This window comes from Carassius gibelio, chromosome B6 (assembly GCF_023724105.1).
Source record: "Carassius gibelio isolate Cgi1373 ecotype wild population from Czech Republic chromosome B6, carGib1.2-hapl.c, whole genome shotgun sequence".
NCBI classification, from domain to species: Eukaryota; Metazoa; Chordata; class Actinopteri; order Cypriniformes; family Cyprinidae; genus Carassius; species Carassius gibelio.
The window spans coordinates 9,375,658-9,402,483 of NC_068401.1; the positions used below are offsets into that span (position 1 = coordinate 9,375,658).

At 36.5% G+C, this 26,826-nt stretch overlaps 2 protein-coding genes across 5 annotated transcripts in view; both read left to right on the plus strand.

Annotated features, from left to right (window-relative positions):
* Nucleotides 1-229: 229 nt before the first annotated feature.
* On the plus strand, nucleotides 230-9,233 carry LOC127959134 (cyclic AMP-dependent transcription factor ATF-7-like). 2 transcript variants are annotated; one of them, XM_052558134.1, is made up of 12 exons: nucleotides 230-366; nucleotides 1,685-1,760; nucleotides 2,141-2,237; nucleotides 2,849-2,979; nucleotides 3,076-3,234; nucleotides 3,325-3,479; nucleotides 3,741-3,834; nucleotides 4,804-4,923; nucleotides 5,108-5,203; nucleotides 6,038-6,226; nucleotides 6,984-7,086; nucleotides 7,202-9,233. In XM_052558134.1, exons 2-12 carry the CDS (start codon nucleotides 1,713-1,715, stop codon nucleotides 7,387-7,389), a joined length of 1,380 nt encoding a protein of 459 aa, XP_052414094.1. In that variant the 5' UTR covers nucleotides 230-366; nucleotides 1,685-1,712; the 3' UTR covers nucleotides 7,390-9,233. The 2 variants fall into 2 exon arrangements, with proteins under 2 accessions (XP_052414094.1, XP_052414095.1); XM_052558135.1 differs by lacking the exon at nucleotides 5,108-5,203 and having other exon boundaries at nucleotides 233-366.
* Nucleotides 9,234-9,698: 465 nt separating this feature from the next.
* Nucleotides 9,699-26,826, plus strand: part of dip2bb (disco-interacting protein 2 homolog Bb) — a 30,646-nt gene continuing 13,518 nt past the window's right edge. The window contains exons 1-13 of one of the 3 annotated variants that reach the window (XM_052558129.1): nucleotides 9,699-10,137; nucleotides 19,410-19,481; nucleotides 19,909-20,070; nucleotides 21,411-21,536; nucleotides 22,110-22,376; nucleotides 23,643-23,783; nucleotides 24,069-24,086; nucleotides 24,845-24,964; nucleotides 25,044-25,241; nucleotides 25,356-25,447; nucleotides 26,231-26,341; nucleotides 26,440-26,563; nucleotides 26,666-26,775. In XM_052558129.1, coding sequence (XP_052414089.1) covers nucleotides 10,053-10,137; nucleotides 19,410-19,481; nucleotides 19,909-20,070; nucleotides 21,411-21,536; nucleotides 22,110-22,376; nucleotides 23,643-23,783; nucleotides 24,069-24,086; nucleotides 24,845-24,964; nucleotides 25,044-25,241; nucleotides 25,356-25,447; nucleotides 26,231-26,341; nucleotides 26,440-26,563; nucleotides 26,666-26,775 — 1,626 coding nt within the window. In that variant the 5' untranslated portion in view covers nucleotides 9,699-10,052. The remainder of the gene's footprint in view (nucleotides 10,138-19,409; nucleotides 19,482-19,908; nucleotides 20,071-21,410; nucleotides 21,537-22,109; nucleotides 22,377-23,642; nucleotides 23,784-24,068; nucleotides 24,087-24,844; nucleotides 24,965-25,043; nucleotides 25,242-25,355; nucleotides 25,448-26,230; nucleotides 26,342-26,439; nucleotides 26,564-26,665; nucleotides 26,776-26,826) is intronic. The other 2 variants (XM_052558131.1, XM_052558130.1) reach the window with 2 other exon arrangements.

A 26,826-nucleotide genomic window follows, 5' to 3' on the forward strand; every position in this document is an offset into this window, starting at 1 on the left:
TTTAAAACACACAATAGGAGTAATACATTATTTGTATTATAAAACCCTTGTGACTTTCTTTACCTGTCAAGTTGCAAAATTGTATTTACTTTAATGCAAATTGAAAAAATATTTTTTCCATTAGTTTAAAAAAAATTAAGGTGGGGAGTCATTTTCATTTGACGGTGGTGTGCAACACAGAGATGCGTAAACTAGAGTACTCGGATTTTTCATCATGGCTCCAAAGCTGTTACGTAAGGACTTGAATCTGGTTTTGAGCATTACCTCAAAATATCGCGAGATTAACACATTGTGAGCACGCTGGATGAAGGAGTTCCAAAGGTGGGAAGACGGAGAGAGGGAACGAACGAGAGAGGGAGGAGCAGGGTAAGTTTGTAAACACTGAAACCTTGGCTGGTGAACAGGTGACACGCAACACATTTGGTTTATCTGATGCATTGCAATTAGTGACTTTAAGTGTAGCGGCAGAGGTCTCGCGAATGGTGGAGGTGTCATGAGCACCGTGTGTACACTGCGCGATTCGCGACACAATTAGAACACTCCCATTATATCCATCGATCATAATCGTAAGGCTCTGGCACTGTAGCTTCGTTTAATATAATGGGAGTGTTCTTGTTTTGTCCCTTCGCGTCGCTCGCTTGTAGTGTAAATGGGGTGTTGCAGCCTGTTGGCTCATGTGTGGGTAGCATTAGCCTGTTAGCTTTACTGATGGGAAGTCCGACTCGTTTACGCGAATCGGTTCTTTTGGACAGTTCGTTAAAAAAAACTAGGTAAAATGATTCGGATATTACGTATGCTACCTCGTAATTGCGTCATCTCGTGGTCACGGATTTGTCAACTTTTTGATACTAATAATAATTAATTTTATTGTGTCTTGTTTTAGTTCTTTTAAAACCGCCTTATTTCTATATTTTACTTTACATATTTTACTAATGTTTTTGGTAAAGCTGCCATGCAATCACTTCGTAAATATAGTTACAATATATTTTAATTTGTAACAAAGTAATTTTACGTTTTGGTTCACTACAAATGCTCCTACTATCATTTCATTGATTCAGTCAGATTCGTGGACCAATCATTTGGACTGGTTTTGTGAACCAGTTCAACCAAAAGATCCGATTCAAAAGAACGATTCGTTCACGAATCGGACATCGCTAAATAAGAACCTTTTAAACGAAACACAACGCGCCAGGAGTTCGACAAATCTTTCGACACGTTATTGTTTCGCTAAAACGGTTGTTACGGCTTTATTTCATACTAGTGTGGAGTGATCTTACTGTAGATAAATCTGGAATGGCTTACAGAGGAAACGCATGCTAGCTAGCGGTATTTGTGGGTATGAGAAAGCTATTGGGTTGAAGCTGGTTTAATTTAGCGGAAATGTTCTTTAAACAGGAATGATCTCAGACAATAGTCAAATGAAAGCGTCTTATCATGTAATCATCATGCACATTATGCAATCAGTTGAACCCAGCAGGCCTCTCTGCTGCTATGAAGTCTAGATTCCTGTCATCTGTCAAGAGCCTGTACAACATTTCAAATTCAAAGTTTGGCAGAAATTATTTAAAATAGAGGTTTATGGTCAGATGACGGTTTTAAAAAATTAGATTAAACTAATAGAATAGAGGTTTATAAAAAGTCGAACTATTCTTAAAATCATATATTTTTTTCTTCTGGTGTTTAGAAGTGACACAGGAAGAAGTTGATCTAAAATGGGAGACGATCGACCTTTTGTCTGCACTGCCCCAGGCTGTGGACAGGTAAGAGCTAATTTCTTGCATTATTACTCTTAAATTCTTCTTTTTATGCCGGTCATGTTCTTTTGCATAAGGTGTATAATAAGGTATTAGCATCTTTATGGCCCTTAATCTTGGGGCCAGAAACAGATTGTTGCCCCAAACTTTTATTCTAAAATCACACCAGCTGTTTTAATCCCTGCTTCCACTGAGTAAGAGGCTCCCATAGCACTGCATAACTGGATAACAACATAAGCCGTCATAAAAACAACAGATGGCCTGATATCATCCACTGCTTCTGTCTTTCTAGCTTCCATCTGATTTGAATTAGGATGAGACGCAAATTGACTGAAAACTTTACAGCTGGTTAATGCACGTGTCTCTGTTTCTGTTTCTCATGTTAGAGGTTCACCAATGAGGACCATTTGGCAGTGCACAAACATAAGCATGAGATGACGCTGAAGTTTGGACAAGCTAGAACAGACACAGTTATCATAGCAGGTTTGTGGTGTAGATTAATTTATCATTGAGTGCTGTGTTAATGCTGGTTTACCCCAAGAACAATAATAATGTGTGTATTATAAGCACACGCTAAAATTTTATATGTTTGATTTCTTTGAGGTTGGGTAAATTCTAATTGGCTTTCAGTGTTTTATCAAAAAATCATTCTGGAAGTGATTCCAACAATATAGTCCCTTTGTTTCATAACAGATAAGGCAGAATCCATTCTGCTTTTGAAAGGTCTTCTTGAGCAATTAAAGTGTCAGATGACAGGAGAGTGCTGTTGAAATACATATAAGGACATCTTGATTACATTTTTGACTAAATAGAGCAGTTAGCCGCCTATGACTGTTTGTATTTGTTGCTAATACTGTGTGTACGTGTTAGTGCCAAATGTCCTCACTTATATAGTGATAGCCACTAGTGTGGACATTTAACTAGACCTCATTTAGTTAAAAAAGGCTTATGAGAGCATATTTTGATGTAAATCTTGCACATTTTTCTGTGAGGGTAGGTTTGGGGGGGAATAGAAAATATCATTAACATGATAGAAAATCAATGGAAGTCCATGCAACGTCCTCACCAATGGTCAAACAAATGTGTGTGTGCAGATCAGACACCCACTCCCACTCGGTTTCTTAAGAATTGTGAGGAGGTGGGTTTGTTCAGTGAGCTGGCTGGCTCCTTTGAGCAAGATCTCCGCAAAACACAGGAAGAGGAGGAGAGGAGAATTAAGAGCATGGTAAGACTTCAAATAAGGATAGTGTAAAAGGTCATCAACTTATATGCTCTGTTTGACACGGTTTCTTTAATGAATTTGATATCTTAAACCTCAAAGCTTCCAGCTCTACAGACACCTACAGAGGTTAAAGAGAGGGAGGGGCCTCTTGAGATTGACTCCTCCCCTCCAAACAGCCCAGACTCCGCCTCCAGCATGACAAACAGCAAAGATGCCATTGGGATGGCAAAAGAGCCTCTTGCTATGAGGAAAGCCAAGGTGAATTTAAATTTGGGGTTAGATTGATTACAGTATTTTTTTTTTCTTCAAGTGCTGCATATGAAATTGTCATGTATCTACATTTAACAGGATGTTCCTCCACGAACTGCAGCAAGTTCCACTCCTACACCAACCATAGTGCGCCCAGGCTCACTCCCACTTCACCAAGGATTCGACGCCATGAACCCAACTCACCCCTCTCCCACCTCTGTTATCACCAGGACCCCTCCGTCAAACAGACTCAGGTACAAACACACTAGTGCAGAGGGCCCTTCATGTCAAGTGCCTTTTTTTTGGATTGTAGGTGTTGGATCCAACCAAATTAACTCACAAGCCTGACTTTGTGATAGGTTGTGTTCATCTTCAGCAGTGAAGCAGATTCACTCCTTCGAGTTGAAACTTCTTTTTTTAATAGCATGAGTCATTTCAGTGTTGTTCACACCTCTGCTTCCTCACCCTGCATGAGGAAAAGTGTCCTAAAATAGTACCTCTATGACTCTTTTCAGTTCGCCGTCTGGTTCTTTTCCCATGCTGATGCAGCTTCCAAATGGTCAGACTGTTCCTCTGCTGCCCAGTCCAGGGCAGACTTCAGTCATATCGGTATGGAGATCTCACACAAGTGCTCATTATGGGATGAGTCAGGGTCGTCAATTATCCATTCTCCATCTAACTAGTCAGAGTTAGTGAGGTCAGCTAGTCAATGTGTTTTATTTATTTATAATATTATTACAATTAGCATTAGTCTTGTTAGTGCTGGTGCATTACGGATGTTGAATTAAAAGAGAAACATGTTTGGAATGGGTTTTACAAGATGAACGTGTGCAGTTTTTTTTTTTGAACAAACTTTAGGGTCTCTGTTTTTTTTGTGTGTCAAAATGAATTGGTTTTATTTAATAAAAAGGTTGTAGTTAGTATTGTTTTTTTTAATTTTTCTTAGTTTTTTATATTTAGCATTTCATTTTTTTTTTCAGTTTTAGTAATTTTAGAATTTAATTTAGAATTTATTTAATATTATTTTATTTTTAATTTGTTGCCAACATTTATACTATGCATTCATCAAATATTTATATTATAGCTCTATTTCAGTTAACAGTAGTTAACAGTAAGACGTTGTTTAGCTCAAATATTTGTGGAATATCTGTTACCCTTATGGAGGAATGTGTTCTTGCACTTTTTTTCCCCAGCTTCTTGCACCATCAGCATGTCAAGTTAAAAATAGTTCAGTTTATTCATTCCACTGCACTCTTTCCAGCTGTTTTTTAATGCAAGAATACATCCAATGTGTTGAACATAAAATGATTCCTTTTAATCATACAGATGGCCTTAAAGACAACTGACTACATGAAAATAAAAATATATAGTACATCTGCACTTGTGAAAACCTCTCACAGACATATGTCATTCTTAAATTCAAAACAGTACCAATTATTATTAACTTTACAGTATCTGAGATGATGACATTTTTGGCAATATGACCCTAAAAACAAGCTCACATCTGTTTTGTATTTTTGTCTATGCTTTGTGTTTATAGTATGTTAAGCTTGTGTTGTTATGTGTGTGTATATATAGCTTGCCAGATCATCAAACCCAGTGCCCAATATCCCAGGGATTCCAGGCCCTCCTATTGGTGGGAGCAGCAGCGGCTCCTCCTCTCCGTCTGGATACAGTACACATTCTGATGCCAAGACGGTGAGAATGAACGCACATACACCCACGCTAGCACACGCAGTGTTTACTTAGGTATAAATGCTTAACAATGAGCTTATTATGTAACGATTAACTAACTAAAAAAATGTAAAGCATAGGTTTTGAGCATTAAATTACATGTTGTGGTGTTTCCTTGTGTTTGTGTATGGGATCTGTCTCCATCTAGAGGCTAAAAGCAGCACTAGCTCAGCAGAGTCCTAGTGGACCAGCACCAATACAAAAAACAGATCAGACTGAGACACCATCACCTGCTCAACCACAGGTGCTCACAGACATCTCATGCCTGTGTTACATATATGATAGTGTTTGCCTGTTCTTTTTTAATAGGGGTTGTTACGTAAATAAATAGTTAAATGATTAGGTAAAATGGGATAACTTCTAGTAAATAAGCTCAACTAAAGCATTATATATCAGTATTCACTAGTGTTGTGTAATTTTTCAAATCGTCATATCGTCAGCCCGTGAGATCGACGATACACGATATTAGCAAGAGAGAGACTCTTTGTTCTTGTCATAGCATAACTATTTGGTGTTTTAAACCGCACAGGTGTGCGATAGTGAGCCTACGTGATCACCAGTAATAATAAAAAATATACTTTCAAACATACTGATAAACTAACATGTTAAATATGAAAATACAGCGCCCCATGACGAGCCCGAGGCACTGCCACAGAAACAAGAAAGAGATGCATTCTAAGATAACTGTGGCATTAAACTCAGTTAGTGAGGGCTCTTTTAAAATATTGCAAATATATAGGCCATTCAGATTACTTGTTAAAGTGCATTAAAATACCTTTTGTCTGCAGACGATGTGCGCTCGTGTGTATGAAATGCAGTGCTGAAGTGAAATAGCAGGGCGATTTAATAGCTGAATTATAATAGGCCGCCCAATAATAATACAAATAAGAATAATTATTATAATGTTATACATTAATAGGAGAATTAGCCTAGTATCATCTTGACTATTGACAAAGGCATCTGCTATCGTCGATACACGATACTATCGTCTATCGGCACAACCCTAGTTTACACTATTTTACGCATGTCACATGCTCACATTCTCAATGTATTTGATAGCTCAAGCGATATCTTGCAGGTGTCCCCTGCTCCAACGAAAGGAGGCCGCAGACGACGAGGAGCAGATATTGAGCCGGATGAGCGCAGGCGCCGTTTTCTTGAAAGGAACAGAGCCGCTGCTTCCCGTTGCCGGCAAAAACGGAAAGTGTGGGTCAGTGCCCTGGAGAAGCGCGCTGAGGAGTTAGCTAATTCTAACGTCACGCTCACGGTAAGTCAGACGGACAGAGTGAAAAGACACGGGAAATAAAGTGAGTTTGAGTCACTGTTCATAATGCTGTTGAAATCTTCATTACTGTTTGGGGTCAGTAAGATTGAAAAAAAAAAGTACTTCCATTCAAAAAGGATGCTTGAAATTGATGAGAAACGACAGTACAGATTTTTAAACTGTTCAAAATATATATTTTTGAAATAAATGCTGTTCTTTTGATTTTTCTATTCATACCAGAATCCTGAACAAAAAATGTATCACTGTTTCCACAACAGTATTAAGCAGCACAACTGTTTTCAACATTGATAATAATAATAATAATAATAATAATAAATGTTTCTCGAGCAATAAAACAGCATATTAGAATAATTTCTGAAGGGTCATGTGTCACTGAAGACTGGAGTAAAATTCAGCTCTGCCATTACAGAAATACATTACATTTTAAAATCTATTCAAATATAGTTATATTCAGTTCGAATTATACTAGACAATTTCAGTTTTTACTGTATTTTTGATCAAATAAATGCAGAACTAACCCTAACACTACATGAGAAATCTCTTTAAAAAAACATTACAAAATCTTACTAACCCCAAATTTGTGTATTTGATCATGCCGTTGGTTGAGCCAATGTTGCTGTGTCCAGCTGGTCAGACACATTTGGGGGAAATACACTTAATGGCTTTCTTCTGCATAAAATGACCTTCATGCACTTTGATCATAAGACTTAATTGACAGTCTTGTAAATGTGCTTGACAGAGTGAAGTTTCCCTGTTGAGGACTGAGGTGACCCATCTGAAAGAGCTGCTGTTGGCCCATAAGGACTGCCCTGTTACTGCCATGCAGAAAAAAGCATATCTTGGTAGATCATCTGTTTATCATCAAAATTCTCCTCCCACATGACAATCGTATTTTCTTTATTTGTGGGAAATGCCTTATATTTAACATTCATCCATCCCCTGTTTCTCTCCCTTCAGCTGCAGGGGTGGATGAGAGTTCGGTGGCGGCGTTGGTGATGCCCGTGTCGGTTCCGGCTCCGGTGTCGGTTAACGGTCTGAGCGTGCGTGCGGCAGAGGCTGTTGCTGTTTTAGCGGGAATGGGCTCGGGCCAGTGGAGTAACTCAGCTGGAGATACTTCCTCCCAATCGCAGCCCACATCCAGATGATGAGCATGTCGTTCAGCCAATGAGAACTAATTATACTTTCAGAGGAGCGAATCCCCCCTTTCCCCTCAAAACTGTCAGTCCTGGTGTGTTTGTAAATGCTCTCATGTGACAAATGGGAAGCAATGTTACCATGCTTTGACCACACCCTGCTCACCCGTAGCCTATCACAGACTCTCCCCAGGCTAAGTAGTGACATCATACGACGCCCCTGTCAAGCATTGCAGTGGAAATGAAGTCTCTTCAGTCATCTCTATAAAATACACCTTTACATATACTTGTATAGATCTTCTCACTAGTGCATTGAGTTGATATTTGTCTCGTTTGCGGATACTTGTAATTATTTAGCTTTTTATTCAATGGTTTTTCTAATATAATGATTCGTTGCATGATTCTGGCCACATTAGAAAGATGATTACTACACTATGCAGATAAGTTTAACACCTTTCTCAGTCTCTCTTGGTGACGCTCTCTCACACATACTCGCTTTTTTCATTTCTCGCTCTTCCGCTCTGTCTTAATTTTATCGCCGTATCTAAAGTAATTTCTCTCAGGTCCTGGTGAAGATCGTGTCTCTCACATTAACGTAACCTGGCGCCACAGAATAGACTTGGAAAAGCTTAAGAATGGAGAGAAAATATATTTTTATATTTGAATATTGTTATTGGTTTGTCTGCATTTTGCAATATATATATATATATATATATATATATATATATATATATATATATATATATAACGGGTAGCGTAACCACGTGGACAAGTTTTAGATCAGTATGATTATGATATGCTCTGCTGAATTATAAGTATCTTTAACCAAAATACATAAATCCTTTTGCATTAGAGGTTAGACCCCAAAATTGAAGTGCAGCTGGTCTCAACAGGGAACATGCGCACAAAAACTCACGCGTAATGAATTGTGCTTGCGTTTTGTGAATGTACAGTAGTTAACTAACCCGGCTATGAATGTGAAGTCTCGTTTCAAAATGGTTGAAATGCTTTTTAATAAGTGATAGGATGGTGTTACAGAAGTAAAACGTTATTATTTCTTTGTTGGGGCCCGAAAGACACAAACTTGGCTATCCTGAATGAGTTTCATCTTGTGCGCATAACTAACTCATAACTTGAGTTGGATTCCATTAAACAGTTCATGTCTGATAAATTTTTTTTAAATAGCATAATCTGTGCTAGTTAAAACTTGGCTTTTCTATTAAAACTTGTTTTTTTTTTTTTTTTTTTTTTTTTTTTTTTTTTTTTTTTATTCAGCTTATAATATCTGGTTTTTGGTTTAGTTTTTTTTAATAGAAACTAATTTCTGCCACATAAGAAAAAAGATCATGCAGTGATAAATCATACCTATGATGTAAAAATAAAATCATCATAATAAAATAAGCCATTTTGTCTCATAAACATACATTTTGATTGTCATTATGACTTTTTATCTCATAATCATGATTTATCAAGGCATACTTTTTCATATGTTGAGGAAATTGGCTTTTATAGGTTTTGGACAATGGCATCATATTTCTCATAACGTGTTTTTATTAAATGAGGTGTAGATTATCATTTATTTTTATTTTTTTCTAAACATGATCCGATCTGCCATATCAGTTTCTGCCACTGACCTTACTTGCATCTGGATTTATCCTATTTGGATGTAGAACGTACTGCTTTCCACGGTTTGTATAACTCACTGATCCCAAATTGTGTAATGTGTAAGTGAAGCCCCTAAACTAGAGCTGTACATATGAAATGAGTGTCGGCGTACAAACATTGCTTACAGTATGATATTGACTAACTGAAACAGTCCTTAAGATATGTCATAATTAAACATTGTTGGAACTCTAGCCTCTTGTACATTCAATGAGATGCGTTGAGCTGGCTTTCTGCTATATTTATCATCTTGTTTTGAAGGTGTTCTGTTCCTCTGTGTATATAGAGGTGATACAGTGGGATTTGTGTGCGTGACTGCTTGGTGTATATGCATATGTTGTTTATCAGTGTGAGTAATATATCATAAACGATACAAAGCTTGTATATTGCCTTTGTATAAAAATATTTGCAATGATATGTACACAAGTAGGACACGTTCCTTGGATTACATTTTTTTTTTTTACTAGTATTGTACAATTGTGACAGTAAGAACCTGTTAAATGTTTAATAAGTACATTTACTATATACAAAAAAAAAACTGATAGACCTAATGCCTGCTTGTGTAAATCACATCGAAAGTGAAAATCTCTAGTGTTTTTAGATCTTTTTGACAGACATAGTGTGTTGTATGGAAAATAGTTGCTTGAAGCTTCTTCAAAACTACATACGGATTTAGAAGACATATTGGTGAGTAAATAATGACAGGATTTAAAATTCTGGGGGAAAACTACTTTAACCACTGAAGTGTTTGAATTCAAGGTACTTGATTATAAAGATTCTCTCTCACCACACCAGAGGGCTTCAGAGCACAGTCTCGCAGGCTCAGACTCCTCATCCCGAGCCCTGGTCATGTGACTCTAACATCGGCTGGGATTTCTTTCTCGGCATGGCGGAGATGATGGAGCTCGGTCAGCTGTCTAATACCATTTGTTTTTCAATGTGAGGAGGACACGGGTATTTTTGTTGTCGGTCAACCGTTCTTTGCCGTTCTCCCCACCCGGTGTCGGGCCATAATGGCGGAGCGCGGTGTGGATGTGTCCGCTCTCCCCCAAGAGATCCGGGAGCAGCTCGCTGAGCTGGACCTGGAGCTGTCGGAGGGTAAGCCTTTAAACACAACGGCTCTTCCTTCCCTTTTTGCGTGCTTTTATATGGATATGTACTGAACTGACAGGTTCAGTCTTGCATCCTCAATAAGAGCATCCACACACACAGGTTCCGTGATGATGATGCTTCAATGTCGCCGCCGCTCGCGGAAACACACTGACCTCTTTTTCTGCAGCTCACTAGTTCTGCGTCGCATTTATCCGCATTTTAAACGTATGTTCCGGTTTGTTTTGCTCTTTAATTGTCCTGACATTACTCTAACATGTTTCCTTATTTACTGTTACATTGTGTAAAACAAAAACACAGAGTCTGTGAAGCGCGCTGGATGTATTTATGTGATTAATTACAGGCCACTGTTATTCTGCATGTGTCTCTTCATACTTCATACAGACTCCATCAACTAAGTAGTATTCAGTATTAACTGTATATTTAGTCTTTATTTAATCTTATAATGGGAAAATATATATATATTTAAAATATGTAATCCCGTGCAACACAATAGCTTTTGTAATATTACACTATATGGCTGTAAGTATAATGGGGTACTCTCTTTATGGGTAAAATATAATGGGCAAACTAACATTTATCCTATGGCTTGGGGATTTCTTAATGAGTGTACTGCTTGATACATTGACAGTGCTATTAATAGATCTGAACGAATTTTTCCTTCATAAACAATTAACACCCATTTAAGATTCAATGAGAGGTCATGTATGGCAATCCGTTTTAACATTTATTCCTTAGAATGAAAAAGTACCTTTTTTATAAATTAGCTTACTGGTACTTGTTTTTACTTATTACTTGTAAGTAATTCAATAATTTCCAGTATATATATTTTTTATTTTTATTTAGTACTTGTGCATTAGATATTAGCTGCATACATCATCTTGTGTCCTTGCTGGTGCAGTTTTGCAAACACACACAAGCTTATCTGTTTCTGTCTTTTTTGTTTTCTTAATTTCCATTCCATTCCATTGCTAATTTTTCCATTGAATTCCATTGAAAGGTCTGTCATTTAGATAATAATACATATTTATAATCTAATGTTAATGTAGTCTAATCACATATGAGTGTGTATATATGTATTTGTGTATATATATATATATATATATATATATATATATATATATATATATATATATATATATATATATATATATATATATATATATATATATATCCATGTATATATATATATATCCATGTATATATAAAATCAATTTTCAGTAGTATTAGGTCTTATTAATTGTATGGAATTATTTACAAGTTTTAAGATATAAATTATTAATTATAAATATTTCAATCTTTATGAAATAAATACAGACCATTAAAAAGAAATTAACTATCAATATCCCAACTACTGACCAATATTAAATATTTGCAAGCACTAAAATTTGAAATTTACTGTCCAGTAATTGCTAGTGTCTATAGAACAGTTAACTGCAAATTTGAAGAAAATAGTAGGCACTATTTAATTGCATTTAAACATTAAAATATGTATTCGTAACATTGGTTCTATGGAATAAATGTTAAAACAGCTTGCCACAAAACATGTAAATCACTCTCAGACAATGGAACTTGGCATGGACCAGTGTGAAACTTTTTCAGGGCTTTTGAATATATAGCTTTAATATCATGCCCATAGGCTATATGCACATGTATAAAATTCACATAAACAAACTTTTACTCTGTGTTAAGCATTTTTAATGGTCTTCAGTATTAACGGTGAGTCTAGACCTCAGTTGATCAAAAATGTGTGTGTGTGATTGTTTACATTACTTCGCTGTTATGGTCATTGTGATTCATTGCAGAAGGGGCTCTTGTTTGTTTGTGTGTTTAGTCATCCTTATTTGTTATATAAGCCTTTCAGCAGTGGTGTATGAAAGATTCAGAAGAGCAAAACAATATCTTAAACCGCATTACTGAAATATAAAAAGAGATTCTCATTTATCTCTGCACCAGAGAATCATTTGAAATAACAGCTGATCTGCCATCAGTGCAGCCTGCACTCATTCTCAGTATGTCTCCCACACAGAACATCAAGAGAGCACCTGGAGGCAGATTACAAATGATGGCTAGTTTGCTTTTGGCTTCACTTACTATTGTCGTGTGTTTTGGGATTTTATTACAGTTGCATACATCATCTTGTGTCCTTGCTGGTGCAGTTTTGCAAACACACACAAGCTTATCTGTTTCTGTCTTTATTGTGTTCTTAATTTCCCAGAGGTTGGCTTCTGAAGTATGCATTATATAGCCTATACATGTTTCTGCATATTTGTTTCTTAAAGCCCACAATGCAGTCCTGGCACGATTCACAGTCCCCACCTACAGTCCCCACTTTTTGGCTCTTAGACAGGCGAAGCCTACTGCAGCCTTAAAAATACAGTCAAAACTAAGTAGCACGGTTTGCTTTTGAGTAATGTTTGTCATGATATGAGCATATGTTTAGCATCACACCCATATCATCTTTCCTTTGCACTAATGACTGTATAGCACAGAGAAAAGGTCACAATGAAAGACTCTTTCAGTCTTTGAAGGACCAATGGAGGATGGCTGCTTCCAGCTCACTGCTCATAGACCCGGCTTCATTGATTTTTGTTTGGGTTCAGACATAGTAGTAGTGTAGTTATGGCCATAGGTTTGACAACGGTAGTTTTTAGAGCTGCTGTTATTTCTAGCCTGTTGAGATAATGTATGCCTTTTATTGTTTTAATTGCAGAAAAATGTGTTATGACAATATTAACACATTTGTTTTGAATAGTAACAGTTGTCACTATCAAAATAGAACTGTAAAATATGATGGAATTGGATATGTTAGCATGCTTATGGCTTGTTTTTGGACATGGCACCCCACATTTGGCATAGGATGGTATGAATGATTATTTTATATTAGTATTTTTCCCCCTCAATAATATAATTGTTCCTCTCTAGGGCTGTGCATTTACTTCTTATTTTACTTCTGTAAAGTGACATATTTCAAAAATATTCAATAACAAATCTGAGATTTATTTTGTACAGAAATGTAAATTTTAATTAGGCTTATCAAAATATCTTTACAAATAAAACATACATTTTATAAAATATGTTTTGCAATATTTTCTCCTGGACAAGCAGGAAAAAAACAAACAAAAAAACATTGTTATTATTATTGAGCCCTTTAAATCATACAAATAGTTTGAAATTGTAATAAAAATATCTTTACATATAATATACATAAAAATTCCTTAAAATAAAATAATAATAAATAAAATATCCTTGCAAATTATATGTATACATTAAAAAAAAAACATTTAAGAAACATTTTTCTTCATGGCCTAGCAGGCAAAACATTATTTTTGTCAAGCCCTGTAAATTAAAAAAAATACTAGGTTTAAATGTAAATAAAAATATCCTTACATATACAGTAACATTTATAAATATGTACCCAAAAATATAGCCTTCACATTCCCTGAGCCAGTAGAAAAAAACATCTTAAATGTTGAGCTAAATGATACAAATAGGCTTAATATTAAATACAAAATATCCTTTACATTTAAAATATGTTGCTACATTTCTACTGGGCCAGTAGACAAAGCATTCTTAATGTTGACTCCTTTTAATTATACAAATTGGCTTAATATTTCATAGAGAGACTCCAGCATCATCATGTATTCAGTATTTGTAATGAACGTGTGTTGTGAATGAAATAGTTTGTTTCTGTTCGTGTGTGTCTTCGTGACAGAGTGACAATGAGCACCATTGAGAGCATCAGGGCTGAGCAGTCGTGATCTCTGCTTGAATTCCCAGCACATACTCAGACGCTTTTATGCACTTAAGCTGATCAAATGAGCTGTGTGTGTGTGTGAGTGTGGAAATCCTCTTCCATAGCTGGTCAGCATATACTTAAACTAAAGAGGCTAGGACCAGCTGTACAATGTCTGATTGTGATTGATAAAACAGAAAGAGAGAGAGAGAGATTACTCTAATCTAGGTCACAGAGCATTGGGAAGCAAATACACTCATTTACCCATGATTCACAGCATGCTTTCTGACATGTTGCGCTGTCTCTCCCACTATCTCATCTCTGTTTTCCCTCTTTCCCACCATGTTTGTTGTCTCCTTTGAAAAAACTAAATCTCTCCTGGTTTCTCAAGCTAGCTCGCTCTCAAGTGCACATCACACAGGACATTTTAATAGTTAATATCTTTTGCAATGGTTGCAATATAGGTTCCTCTGTAACTGAATTATTCACCGGTCCATGATGGACATCAGGCTTGAAAAAAGAAAAGATGCACACTTTACTTCTAGCAGACTAGCATACACTATCCTGTTAGGAAGCAGTTTTTCCAAACTGCCAGTTAGAGATGTTTCTCTCCTAACATATTATACTCTGGTAACTATGGAAGCTTGTATCCACCACTTTTTTTGTCTTCAAAATTGTGGGATATAAACTTACAATCATGAGGGAAAAAAACTATTATACAATTATGACTTTTTTCACTCAATTGCATGTCCATATCCGGCAAATTTGACTTCCTTTCAGAATTGTGAGATATAAAACTTGCAATTGTGACACCCAACCCAACTCACAAGTCAGCTCAAATTCTGTCATTTTTTTTACAGTTGCAAGTTTATATCATACAGTTCTGAGAAAAAAAGGACATTGTGAGACAAAAAAAATCCCAATTTCCTTTTTTTTTAATAATTTTTTTTACTCAGTGGTGGAAACAGACCTTCATTGGTAATGTTTAACTAGACAGCATGTGACTGAAAATGTTTTTTCTAATTAATTTGTATATTGCAGTTCTGTTTCTCTGCTGTGTAAATGCATAAAAAAGTTTTAGAAATTTGTGGCCTTATATTCACTCAGCAATTTTAAATACTTTTATTGTAGCTAACATGATCTCTCCAAACATGCACAGATAATTTCTCCTCTGAGTAGGCTTTTGTTTTGGTAGTGTGTGTGTATGTATTTAAGTTAGTTATATCAAAATCCCTTTAAGGCAAGTCATTTCACTCGGCGGCCATCTTTGAAACGCCTCTCGGGCATGCAAGTGCATCTTCTATCACGTTGAATGTGGAAACATCAAATTCTCCAAAACTGTTCACTAAGCTTACGATTCAATTTTACATTTGTTCAAATAGCGTTATAAAAAGCTTATTTTTCAGGCTAGATCAGCCAGTGTGCATGCGCTGTCCTGAGCGCACATCTCAGAGCCCTGACTGTTTCTATAGCAAATTGGACTTCTAACAGTGATGTGTTGACTTAAAAAAACAAACAAAAACCAAGTGACGTGACATACAGCCAAGTAAAGTGACCCATACTCAGAATTCGTGCTCTGCATTTAACCTATCCAAAGTGCACACTTTTACCGATTAGCGATTGGCTCTTTTATTCAGAAGGTGGGGCTTCTTGCGTTTGAGTGGCCATATTAAGTGTTGCATTTTTCCCTTTCAAAACTATACGAGTGACACGTCTAGGGTACTCTTTTTGCGCCAGTCTCGCCGAATGCGATATATCCACTCAACCAATCACAGCACACCATTCCACGCACTCTAGACAGTAATGGCGGCACTTTGAATACACTCCGCGTCTTAGTTTTTCTCCTCTACTTTTTACTTTGTGATCAACAAACAAGGGCTTGCACCGCTAATCTCATGTGTAACAGTGCATCAAATTTTATTTTGATTTCATTCTAAAGTTTTGACAACATTTATACTTGCAGTTGCACTGTAAACACATGCAGGTCAGATCATCCCCATATAAACTATGTTACAAAGTAAAGTAGGAAGGTTACACCTGGCAAGGCATGTTCCCAGGTGTGTAAAGTGGTAATTTGAGTCTTGCTGTCACCTGCATGCACACACCCTGGTAACCCTGACTTTAGTGTTTCCATGAGCAGGTTTTCACTGTCACTCTCTGTCTGTGTTTCTCTCTGTCTCTCACATTCTGTTTTTATATTCTCAGCAGAACAGGAAACCATGTCATAGGCTAGAAGATTTAGCACTGGAGAACATGACATCATCTAGAGGGAAAGGAAATGTTTGTGTGTGTGTGTGTGTGTGTGTAAGGAAAGACAGACTGTTGGACGTGGACAAAAGAACAGTGAAGGAGGGCAATGAAATTCATCTTCAGTACAGTGTGATACAGTGTTAGCAGTTGTTGAATGGTGAGTCACCATCTGGTGGAGGGTAACTGAGGCTGTGTGTGTGTGTGTGTGTGTGTGTGTGTGAGTGTACGGACACAATGGAGAGATAGCTGTATTATGTCTTGAGTGAAAGTCATTGTGAGCACTCTGTAGTGTCATAGTGTTTCAGGGCCAGTGATGCAGCACACCGGAGGGAGGGTTGATATGAGTATCTGAAAACATTGTATTCAGGGCAAGTTAATGCTTTTCAAAAGAACAAGACAAGTTCTCTCACAGTCAATTAAAAATAGATGTTTGTCCATCTCTCTCTTTCCCTCATACACACACTCTAGTCAGTGAGACACACGTATTCCTGCTCCAGATCCAACTTTCCCACAGTCCGAGCAGCTGGTGTGCATGTCTGTCGTACAGAAAGCCACTGAGGGACTAGATGGTTCTGTCTCTATTGTAATTACCTTAACAGAAAATGCATAATGTGAAACCATTAACAAGTATTTTTTTTTTTTTTTTGCAGCATCAGGAATTTACATCACAGGAATAAATCACATTTTAAAATATTTTAAAATAGCAAAGAATTATTTAAAATTGTACAATTATAAAATACTAATATTTTACAAAGTTTATTTCTTAAGCAAATAAATGCAGCCTTGCTGAGCAAAAGAGACTTCTTTCAAAAGCATAAAATCTTATTGACCAAACATATTTGAATGGTAATGTTTATTTATTTGCTAAAGCCATTATCATTCCATTTAATCTCTGTTAATATGAATATGCATGTAAAATGTCAATTTTAAATTAAGTCACTTTTAGGTGTTTCATTTCAGTTTTGCTAATGCAGTCAAACTGTATTTTGTAAAGCTTTATCTCCTAAAGCAGTGCCGTCCTCCCTCACCTCCTTTCTCTCAGGGCCAAGAGAATCCCCACGTGTTTGTATGTGTATGCATGCATGCCAGTAGATGTTTATGTATGCATAAACTAAATCATTGAAAACGCCAGAGCCAGGAAGATAAGTGCTGTACTGAAAAAGGTAACTTTTTCCCATAACTGCTTGCAAATACAAGATTGCTGTCATGATTAAAAAGATTTTTCTCTCGATGTTCCAATATGAATGTGCTCAATTCAGACTAAGGATCCAATATTAGAAAAGTATTTGGATTAGATTTTAATGATAAACATTGGATTATACAGTATATTTGTTTTATTGATACTAGTTAAAAAATAAGATTTGGATCTCAGTCCAGTTCTGGAATAATTTCCCTTTCGGGACAGTTTAGTATAGTTGAATTACAGTTTAGGAATGTGAATTTAAAAGAAATGAAGGTTAGATTTTAGGCTTAATGTCTGGATTACAGGTTAAAATTATTGCTCAGACATAAGATTGCATGTTATATGGTTTAGAATTGGTAATTTTACTGTATTGGACTGAAAGACAGTAATACAATTTCCAAATTTCTATGATTTTTAAAGTCCTATAATTTGTGGAAGTGAGAATCTGAGGTGGGATGTTACAGGTCACTGATTCATAGACTGAAAGTGTGTGTTGATGTCTAACTTTAGGTGATGTCATGTGTGTCAAGGCTTAATGTAGATTTCTGCCTCAGTCTGTTGTCACTCGCTTCTCATCATCATCATTCTCCCAGCAACCAACCACAGTCCATCTGAGCCTCAGTGTGGACCGGACCACCTTAGGCCACCAATAAAACCTTCTAGTTTGCGGTTGACTTACAAAAGCGCAATGACTTGTCTTGAAAGTTGACATTCATTTACTGCAGTTCAAAACCACTCTTTCTGAACGACACTGAAAGGATCAAACTGAACGTGAACATACACATATACACAACCCCCTTCATAGCTACATGTGATAGAGCAGTCTGGTGGAGCTAAAAATATCCCATGGTGCAGCTGGGTTCGGTCCTCATGCATTACTTATGGGAGTTGACTCTTCTTTGCTATTTTTCCTTTTTTTAATGTAAAAAAAAAAAATGCTTGCGAAAGAACGATTTGTTTAGTGGCCTGTCTCATAAATCTCTGCTGTTTACTGTCAACGCATGAGCACAGGCCAGTCTGATTTCTATGCATTATAATAAATATTTTTGTGTTATCTCTTTTGAAATCTTTCCCCTTCAGGGCATGTGTTGAAATGAGCTTGAGCTGCTCACGTATCATAACCAAAGCTCTCTCCATCCTGCATAATCCCACTAGATTACACTTTCTGCTCTTTTTCACACTCGCAAGCACACACACGAGTCCAGCTCTCACGCACTCAAATCAGCTTGGCTGTTTGAATGTAAGATGGTGATGATCTTTAAGGATTTGGGTGTTTGGGTTTCTTTAAACCTGTGTTTCCAAACCTACTCCATCAACGGCTAAAATGTGTTCCTTTGAACGCCAGATATTATTTAGCATTATCATTATTAATAATCTGCTACTACAATGCCAGTGTCATTGGCTATACCCTACTGTTCAACAGTTCTGGGTCAATAAGATGAATTTATTTTTGTTTTTTTGAAGGATGTCTTTTGTTTTCTCCTACTCAACAAGGCTTAATTTATTTGATCAAAAATACTGTAAAGTGATAATGATAATTTATTTTGGAACGCTTTGATGAATTAAAGTTCAAAAGAACAGCATTTATTAGAAAGACAGATATTTTATAACATTGTAAATGCCTTTGCTGTCACTTTTGATCAGTTTACTGAATCCAATGTTGAGTAGTATTACTTTTTTTTTTCTTTTGAACATTAGTGTATATATGTACAAAAAACAACAATCGTTTACAATTTTATTGTAAGTCCTAATTTCTATTTAACAATGCAAAATTAAAATCTTTATGCACTGACCCCAAAATAGTATTTTGACACACACTATAAATAAATTATCTTTAGGTGTATTTTTGTTACCTTTTTTAAAACAATGCCTGCTGTTTAGATTTTTTGTGATCTAATGTAGTTATTTTTGTATTTGAACTGCAAAAAAACTCATGTTGAATATTACACAGAAGTGGAAAGTTGTGTGTTTTTTTCCAACTAAAATTTGTCTTACTGTTTTGAAGAACGTTTGACCAAAAATTTATCTCAAAATGAAATGCTGAATTTATGCTGTTCATGTTTTTAATTGGTAATCATCTCTCTTTTTTAGGTGACATCACACAAAAAGGTTACGAGAAGAAGAGGGCCAAGGTTTTAGCACCCTACTTGACACAAACACAAAGTAAGAACTACAGACATATCGCTGCTTATGCCCCCTCTTCCCACCATCTCCTTTTTTGCCATATTATCTCTGTCTCCTTGTTTTTCTCAGTCGTCCACTGACTCATATGATAATGTGGTTATGAAACATCTTCTCAGGCTGTTCCTCTTGAGGTTGGAGGGTTCCATCTAGACTAGAGTCCCTCTGCACCGCCCTCTTCTGTTCATGCATTGAACTGCTGCACGAATTGCTCTTATTTTATTGACAGTCCCTGATGCAAGACATGCAGGATTTGTTGGGCTGATTTGTCTTTTTTATACTAGAGGGATATGAGATAAAAACCAAAGTTTTACACATCTGCTTCACATTCATATCTTCAATTTTCTGTAATCATTCACTGCGTCTGCTAGTTTGCATGAAGCTCACTGTCTCTTCATTGTCTCTATAGATTTAGCTCCGCCTCCGGCCTATGATGCACAGTCTCCTGGTCCAAGCTCCGCCTCCGCACCTGAACCTGGCCCTTCAAACTCGTCCTCTTCCTCTTCTCGCCACCGGCGCACACGGCGTCCACACCGGAGCAGTGGGACGAGAGATGAACGCTACAGATCAGGTTAGAACAGCCTGACAACATACAAATCGATTTCTATTTGATTTTCATTTTATCAGCCAGTATAGTGTGAGTATGTTCCTCGTGTTAATTCAAAGGTCATGTTTTACCTTTAGCACCACTGGACAAAAAAAACCTATTAATTTTATCAGTCATTATAGAGGCTGACAAATATTTTGCCTTTAATTGCACTAAGCAACAATAACACAGCACTTTATCTTGGAAAAAGCATTCTGCTGATTTGATGTTGAGTTCAAATGTATATATAAAAAACCTTTTCATTAAGTACTTTTTTTCACAAAACAAGTATAAGTAGTCAAAATTCAAACTTTTTAGTAACAAATAGAAGCACAGTCTGCAAAGGAGTGGAAAAATATCATCAAGTAATTAATTTACTGTGAAAGAACTTTACATAAGCACAAGTTCATACGATTTCCTTAACATGGTTGTTGAAAACAGAGAGCTACAAAAGGACTCATATCTTGTGAGAAAGTGTGAAATGCTAGAGCAATACAGGCAGTATTTTTGGAATCAGCACTGTAAAATTAGAAAGAAAGTACTATTAGATTTCATTAAGCAAATATGATGTTACGGTGGTGTAATGATTTAGAGCTGCTGGCTTACTTAGAAACTTACTTATATGGTTTACTTATAGTGATCTCTGAACATTAAAAATATTTCAACATCGAACAAATGACACACGTCGCCTTTAAAACATTGAACTCCAATTTGCAAGTCATGTATAGACCGACCTTTATTTAAGATTTATGTGTTGAGAGGTTTACAGAGAGTCTCCAGATGGTAATATTTGCCTGTTCTCTGACCACATCCTTGAAAGAACTGTTTAGTCATCTGCCATGGCAGTCATACTTGGACAAAATGGATGCCTAGATGAAATGTGTCATTGTGGATTCCTGGTGCTTTGTGGCAATTGAAAGATGGCAGATTGCTTATTTGATTGTAGGTTGCTTGTTCAGTTACTCTGCACAGATGTGATTTATCAAATTTACTGTCCTACTGTCAGAAAGCAGTTTCATCAGTCCTGCGGATTCAGTCAGTTGATATCACAGCATATTTTATGTTGAGGACCTTGTTATGTAAGCATTACCAAAACTCTGATGGGTGACTGCTGTTGGTTAAGAAGCTTTGCTGATATTAAAAAGTTACTGATTTATATCAAGGTACAGAAAGTAGTCTAATGAGATTCCAATCAGTCTTATACTCTGGAGCAAAGCATTTAACCCCAGGATGGTCAACGTTGATTGTGCCTGTCATTTTGCATAAAACTAATCATCTTCTAACATCTTACTAAATGCAGAGGTCTTCTTTTTCTTTTGTCTCAGATATCCACACTGAGGCAGTTCAGGCAGCGTTGGCCAAGCATAAAGAGGAGAAGATGGCACTGCCCATGCCAACCAAGCGTCGATCTGCATATGTACAGTCACCAGTTGACAACTGCACCCCACCAGGTAATATACACACACATAATAAACCATTACAATAATATACTACAGAGCTAGAGAAGAACTTACAGAACCATACCACATTTAGTCATAGGACAGATCATCATATTGTTAATGGTATAACTAATCAGGATCTTACTCTTTTCTGTTTAAAATAGCAAAAGTAACGGTATTTCTCAGTGAAACCGATAGATTTAAATCCTATAATAATCATGTATTGAATATTAGATGAGTTAGATCAGTTATACAATTTGTATTTTATGTAGCAATTTTCAATTTTGAACATTTAGGCATTTACTACTCTTAAATTAAATTATTTGTATATCTTATTTTATAAACAGTTTTAATTTAAGATACATTTTATTTTAACGTATTTAGAGTGAATTGAATTTGTTAACATAGATTTACAATACATATGAATATTAAGGAATAAACCTAAAGAAATAGAATTTATTATTATTATATATTTATGTATTTAATATATATAATATATATTTAAATATTTCTTCTTATTTTCCTTACACCTGTTCTATCATTCTCTTCCTTGTCTTAATTTTTTTCTCATGCTCTCTCTGCCAGACTCCTCCTCTTCCTCTGATGATGAGGCCGTGTCGAGTGAAAGTACAGGGCCTCAGCAGTCTCCAGACACTTGGATTAATAGCTCTCTGCACGGCTCCTCCACCTCCTCCTCTGCCTCCTCCACTCTCTCTCATGGGGAGTCTCGGCCCACCCAGGCTCCTCAGCCTCAGTCTCAGCAGGCCCCGCCTCCAGCCGCACCTGCCCACCCTCCCCACTCCCACTCCCAGCCCTCCGCCCTGGCAGAGGCCTTCGCTCAGGCACGCATCGGTGAGTCACAGCTACCCCACACCATTTGTGCCACACACTTAAGATTTTTCATTTGTCATTATATAGTATTGAGTTTTAATATGAGCTGTTTTTGCATGTGCTGTCATTGCTTTATTATTTCTAAATTGTTTGTCTTTAATGCATTCTATTGCCAAATGATTATTTCTGTTCATTTATATCTTTTGTGACTGTCAGTGAGAAGAATAGGAAAAGGTAAAATGTATTGTTGGTAGTCTTTCCCTGTGTTTGTAAAAGTTATGATTATTATCTGTCTCTCCACATGCCCCACCTGTGTGTTTGAAGCCTATGAATGATTGGTCTGTCAATAGTGAAAAATTAATAAAGCTTCTCGAAGAAGTGGGTGTGGTTCAGGAGTGATCATACATATCTTAATACACACTTGATCTCATACTGATTTTATTCAATGAGTGTGCTTTTCCTGCAAATGACATACCTTGAGTGTGTGAGAAAAGCAGACAGTAAGTTTAGACAGTCTGTAGATTATGTGCTTAGACTAGAAATTCAACCAGCAATCAACTGTGAATGTAAAGACAACATGAAACAGTATTCGCACCCTTGCAAAAACTGTGTATTTGCATCAGACCTGAAATGGGATATTCAGTAGGCTGATATTATTGGTTTAATGTTATTTTTCTCCACCCACACAGCCTTAGCCCACAGAGGCAGAGAAAGTTAATCCATTTTGGTGAACGATTATGAAAACGATGATGTACGATGATAATGATACACAATAGAGACAGATACAGTTATGTAAGAGATAATGTACAGACAGGTAAAATAAACCCTGACAGGGTGATCTATATTGTAGCACCCTAAAGAGGATTGTTTTTTGGATAACAAGCGACCAACTTTACATTATCTCATGATAAAGGCGGACATTACTCAGTTGCTTAACATGAAAAATAATGTGAAATATTGATTTGAGATTAAATGACTTTATAATGTGAGAAGAAAGAGACATTACCATTCAAAAGTTTGGGGTTTTGAAGCCTTTTATGCTTAACAAGACAGCGTTTATTTGAAAAAAAAAAAAAAAGAAAAAAGTATGTTGTGAAATGTTAAACAAAAAAAATAATAATTTACTCCTGTTCTATGTAAGAAAGCCATGCATGTTTGGAGGGACAAAGTAATTAGAAATGAATGTTTCATTTTGGGTGAACTATTACTTTAAGCGCTAGGGTATGATATCTTTAAAACTTTTAGCTGGGCTGGGTATGAGTGAGTAATATGTGTTATTTTGACCAGATCCTGCTGGAGGAGTCGGGCCCCCTGATGTGCCATCCCAAGCTCAGGCGAGAGGCTCTCGTGTGGATCTGCCTCCCAACGCTGTGGTGCGAGGCATGAGTCGAGGCCAGAGCCGATCCAGCATGATGGAGACCGCAGACGGTACTGAGTGTGTGTGTGTGTGTTTGTGCAGGGGAAAACACTTGTAGAAACACAAAAAACACTTGTCGTGACATACTGTATATACCCTCAAAATGTATGTCAACCTTTAAGCGCCTTTTCATAACTTTCTTTTCATGCCTCTCAGAGCTTTGTGTTAACATCTCAGTAGGGACATTTCAGTAAGTCTTTATGAATGCTGTGTTTGACTGCTTCATTAATCACATCCCGTTTCTTTTTCCTTTTCCACCTTTTATCCACTTGTGTCATGTTGCTTTTCTCTGTCAGTGAGAAGAGTAGGCAGAGGTAATAACTGGTCATAGAAATGTCCTGTAAGCTGACTTTAAAACTGTGTGTTTGTGCTTGTGTACTGTATATGTGTTACGCAGAGGAAATGTGAACCCAAGTGAAACCCTGCACTTCATTAGGAAAAGAAATAAGCAACAGTAGATAAGTCATCCCTGCATCTCTGCTTACATGTGGTTTTACTCAGTCCTGATCTTTCACAACACATCAAGGCTGCTTTGCAAGTAAACAAGTATGATATTTAAAGGAATAGTGTACTTTCTTACAGTATTTACTCACTTAAAAATCCCCATTAATATATCATAAAATAATTTCTTGCAACTTTTGTACTATATTATTAAGTCCTTTAAAATTTCCATATAGAAAATGCAAAAATATCACAGTAAAAAAAAAAAAAAAAAAGAATACACTGCCTTTCAAAAGTTTTGGTTTAGCAAAAATGTATTTGAATGTTTGAACTTATTTGAAAAAAATATAGTCATTTTAAATAAAAAATAAAAGTTTTACAGAACCCAAACATGGAACGGTGGTGTATATGATTGTACTTATATTGATTTTATATTTAATTTGATCTGTAAGTCATTGTATATCTTGGCATCTTTGGACCAGAACTGATGATACCACTGTAGGAGCGTGTAATAGATGTATATACATTAGTAGTCATGATTTACAAATTCCCAGGTCAGTTGAAAGTGCGCGTGAGTTTGTGTTTGTTCGTCTGTCTCATCCCACCCTACCTGACCCCAATCCTGGTGTAGGTGTTCCAGTGTCCAGTCGTGTATCCACAAAGATTCAGCAGCTGCTAAACACACTAAAACGACCCAAACGCCCTCCACTCAGTGAGTTCTTCACAGATGACCAAGAGGAGATTGTAGAAGGTACGTGACTGAATTTAGAAAACATCACACTCTGTAAGAAAGCTGCAGTATGTGGATCAGCATATTCCTTCTTCCACAGTTCCCCAGGCAGATCCTAACACCCCGAAGCCAGAAGGCCGGCAGATAATCCCAGTGAAGGGGGAGCCGCTGGGTGTGGTCAGTAACTGGCCTCCTGCTCTTCAGGCAGCATTAACTCGATGGGGTGCCACACAAGGCAAGAGCCCCGCCCTCACAGCTCTGGATATCACAGGAAAACCACTTTATACACTGACGTATGGTAAGACTGAGCAAGGTCGCCTGCAAAACACTTACCTTGATTGAAAACAGATGCTGGAATTGCCAAGAAAGGTATAAGGGCTTTAAAACTGAGTGATTGGTGTGTGATTGACAGGGAAACTGTGGAGTCGTAGCGTAAAGCTGGCCTACACTCTCCTCAACAAGCTGGGAACCAAAAATGAGCAGATCCTCAAACCAGGAGACCGGGTAAAAAAAAAAAAAAAAAAATCTTAATAATATAATAATTTATTAGTAATAAAATAATAATATAATTTAGATGTTTGCATACCTTTTTTAAGTTTGTTTACTTAAACCAATGTTATTTTCTAATTATTTATTATAGTATAGCTATTATAGTATTTATTGATTTAATATATTACATTTTATATATATTACATCTGTTTTCTTTTTATTTTTGTTTTAGTAATTTTGTCATATGGTTTTATAATTTTTTTTTTATTTAAAAAGAATAATAATTTAGCCTTAGTTTTTATCTAGTATTTATATTTTATTTTATTTCAGCTTTATTTAAATAAAAAAAGTGTTTATAGTTTTAGTTTTCTGATTACTCTTGCAGCCAAAAATGACTGGCTTTTTTCAAAAAATTTCATTTTCATGCTGTTTTATAGTGAAAACCCAGCAATAATCGTGATGTATTTAGTGTCAGTGACAGTAATAGTATAATTATATTGTCTATTGTGTACTATTGCATTATCTCATTGCTAGTATTGCATACCCACTCTCAAGTTACCGTTTCTTTGTGGGAAAATAGTGGAAATAAGTTAAATATTTTATAATATAAAATATAAAAGTTGCTGCAAATAATACGTTATTTGCTTTATTTTGGATTCAATTCTGCAATGGCAGAATCGTGAAATCTTGGAGGGACTAGGTATGAGCAGCATATATTGATAGAAGTAATGTTTATTTTTTAAAAATGCTACCATTTCACTTTATTTATTTGTACACAATGTATTTTTATTGGTCCAGGTAGCGTTGGTGTATCCAAACAGTGACCCTGGTATGTTCTGGGTTGCGTTTTATGGCTGTTTGTTGGCTGAAGTCATTCCTGTGCCCATAGAGGTTCCACTATCCCGAAAGGTATTCACACATTTACCAATAATATATTATAAATAGCTTTCAAATCTAAAGCAGTTCATACTGGTATTGTTGTTGAATTCATTTCTATGTGTTTGCAGGATGCTGGGAGCAGCCAGGTTGGTTTTTTGTTGGGTAGCTGTGGGGTGGGTCTGGCTTTGACCAGTGAGATCTGTTTGAAGGGTTTACCCAAGACCCCCACTGGAGAAATATTGCAGTTTAAAGGTCAGAGACTTCACATCCAAATTAATGATCCATTTCCTTTCAAAAGCCAGTCAGTGATGGTAATGTTTATAACGGATCTAATACTAGTTGGGTTTCTGATAGGCTGGCCCAGGTTAAAGTGGGTAGTGACGGACTCCAAATACCTCACGAAGCCTTCGAAAGACTGGCAGCCTCACATACCAACAGCCAACACAGACACGGCATACATAGAGGTAAGATCATGTGCATGCTTCATGTGTTTCTGTGGGTGTGTGTTTGTTGAA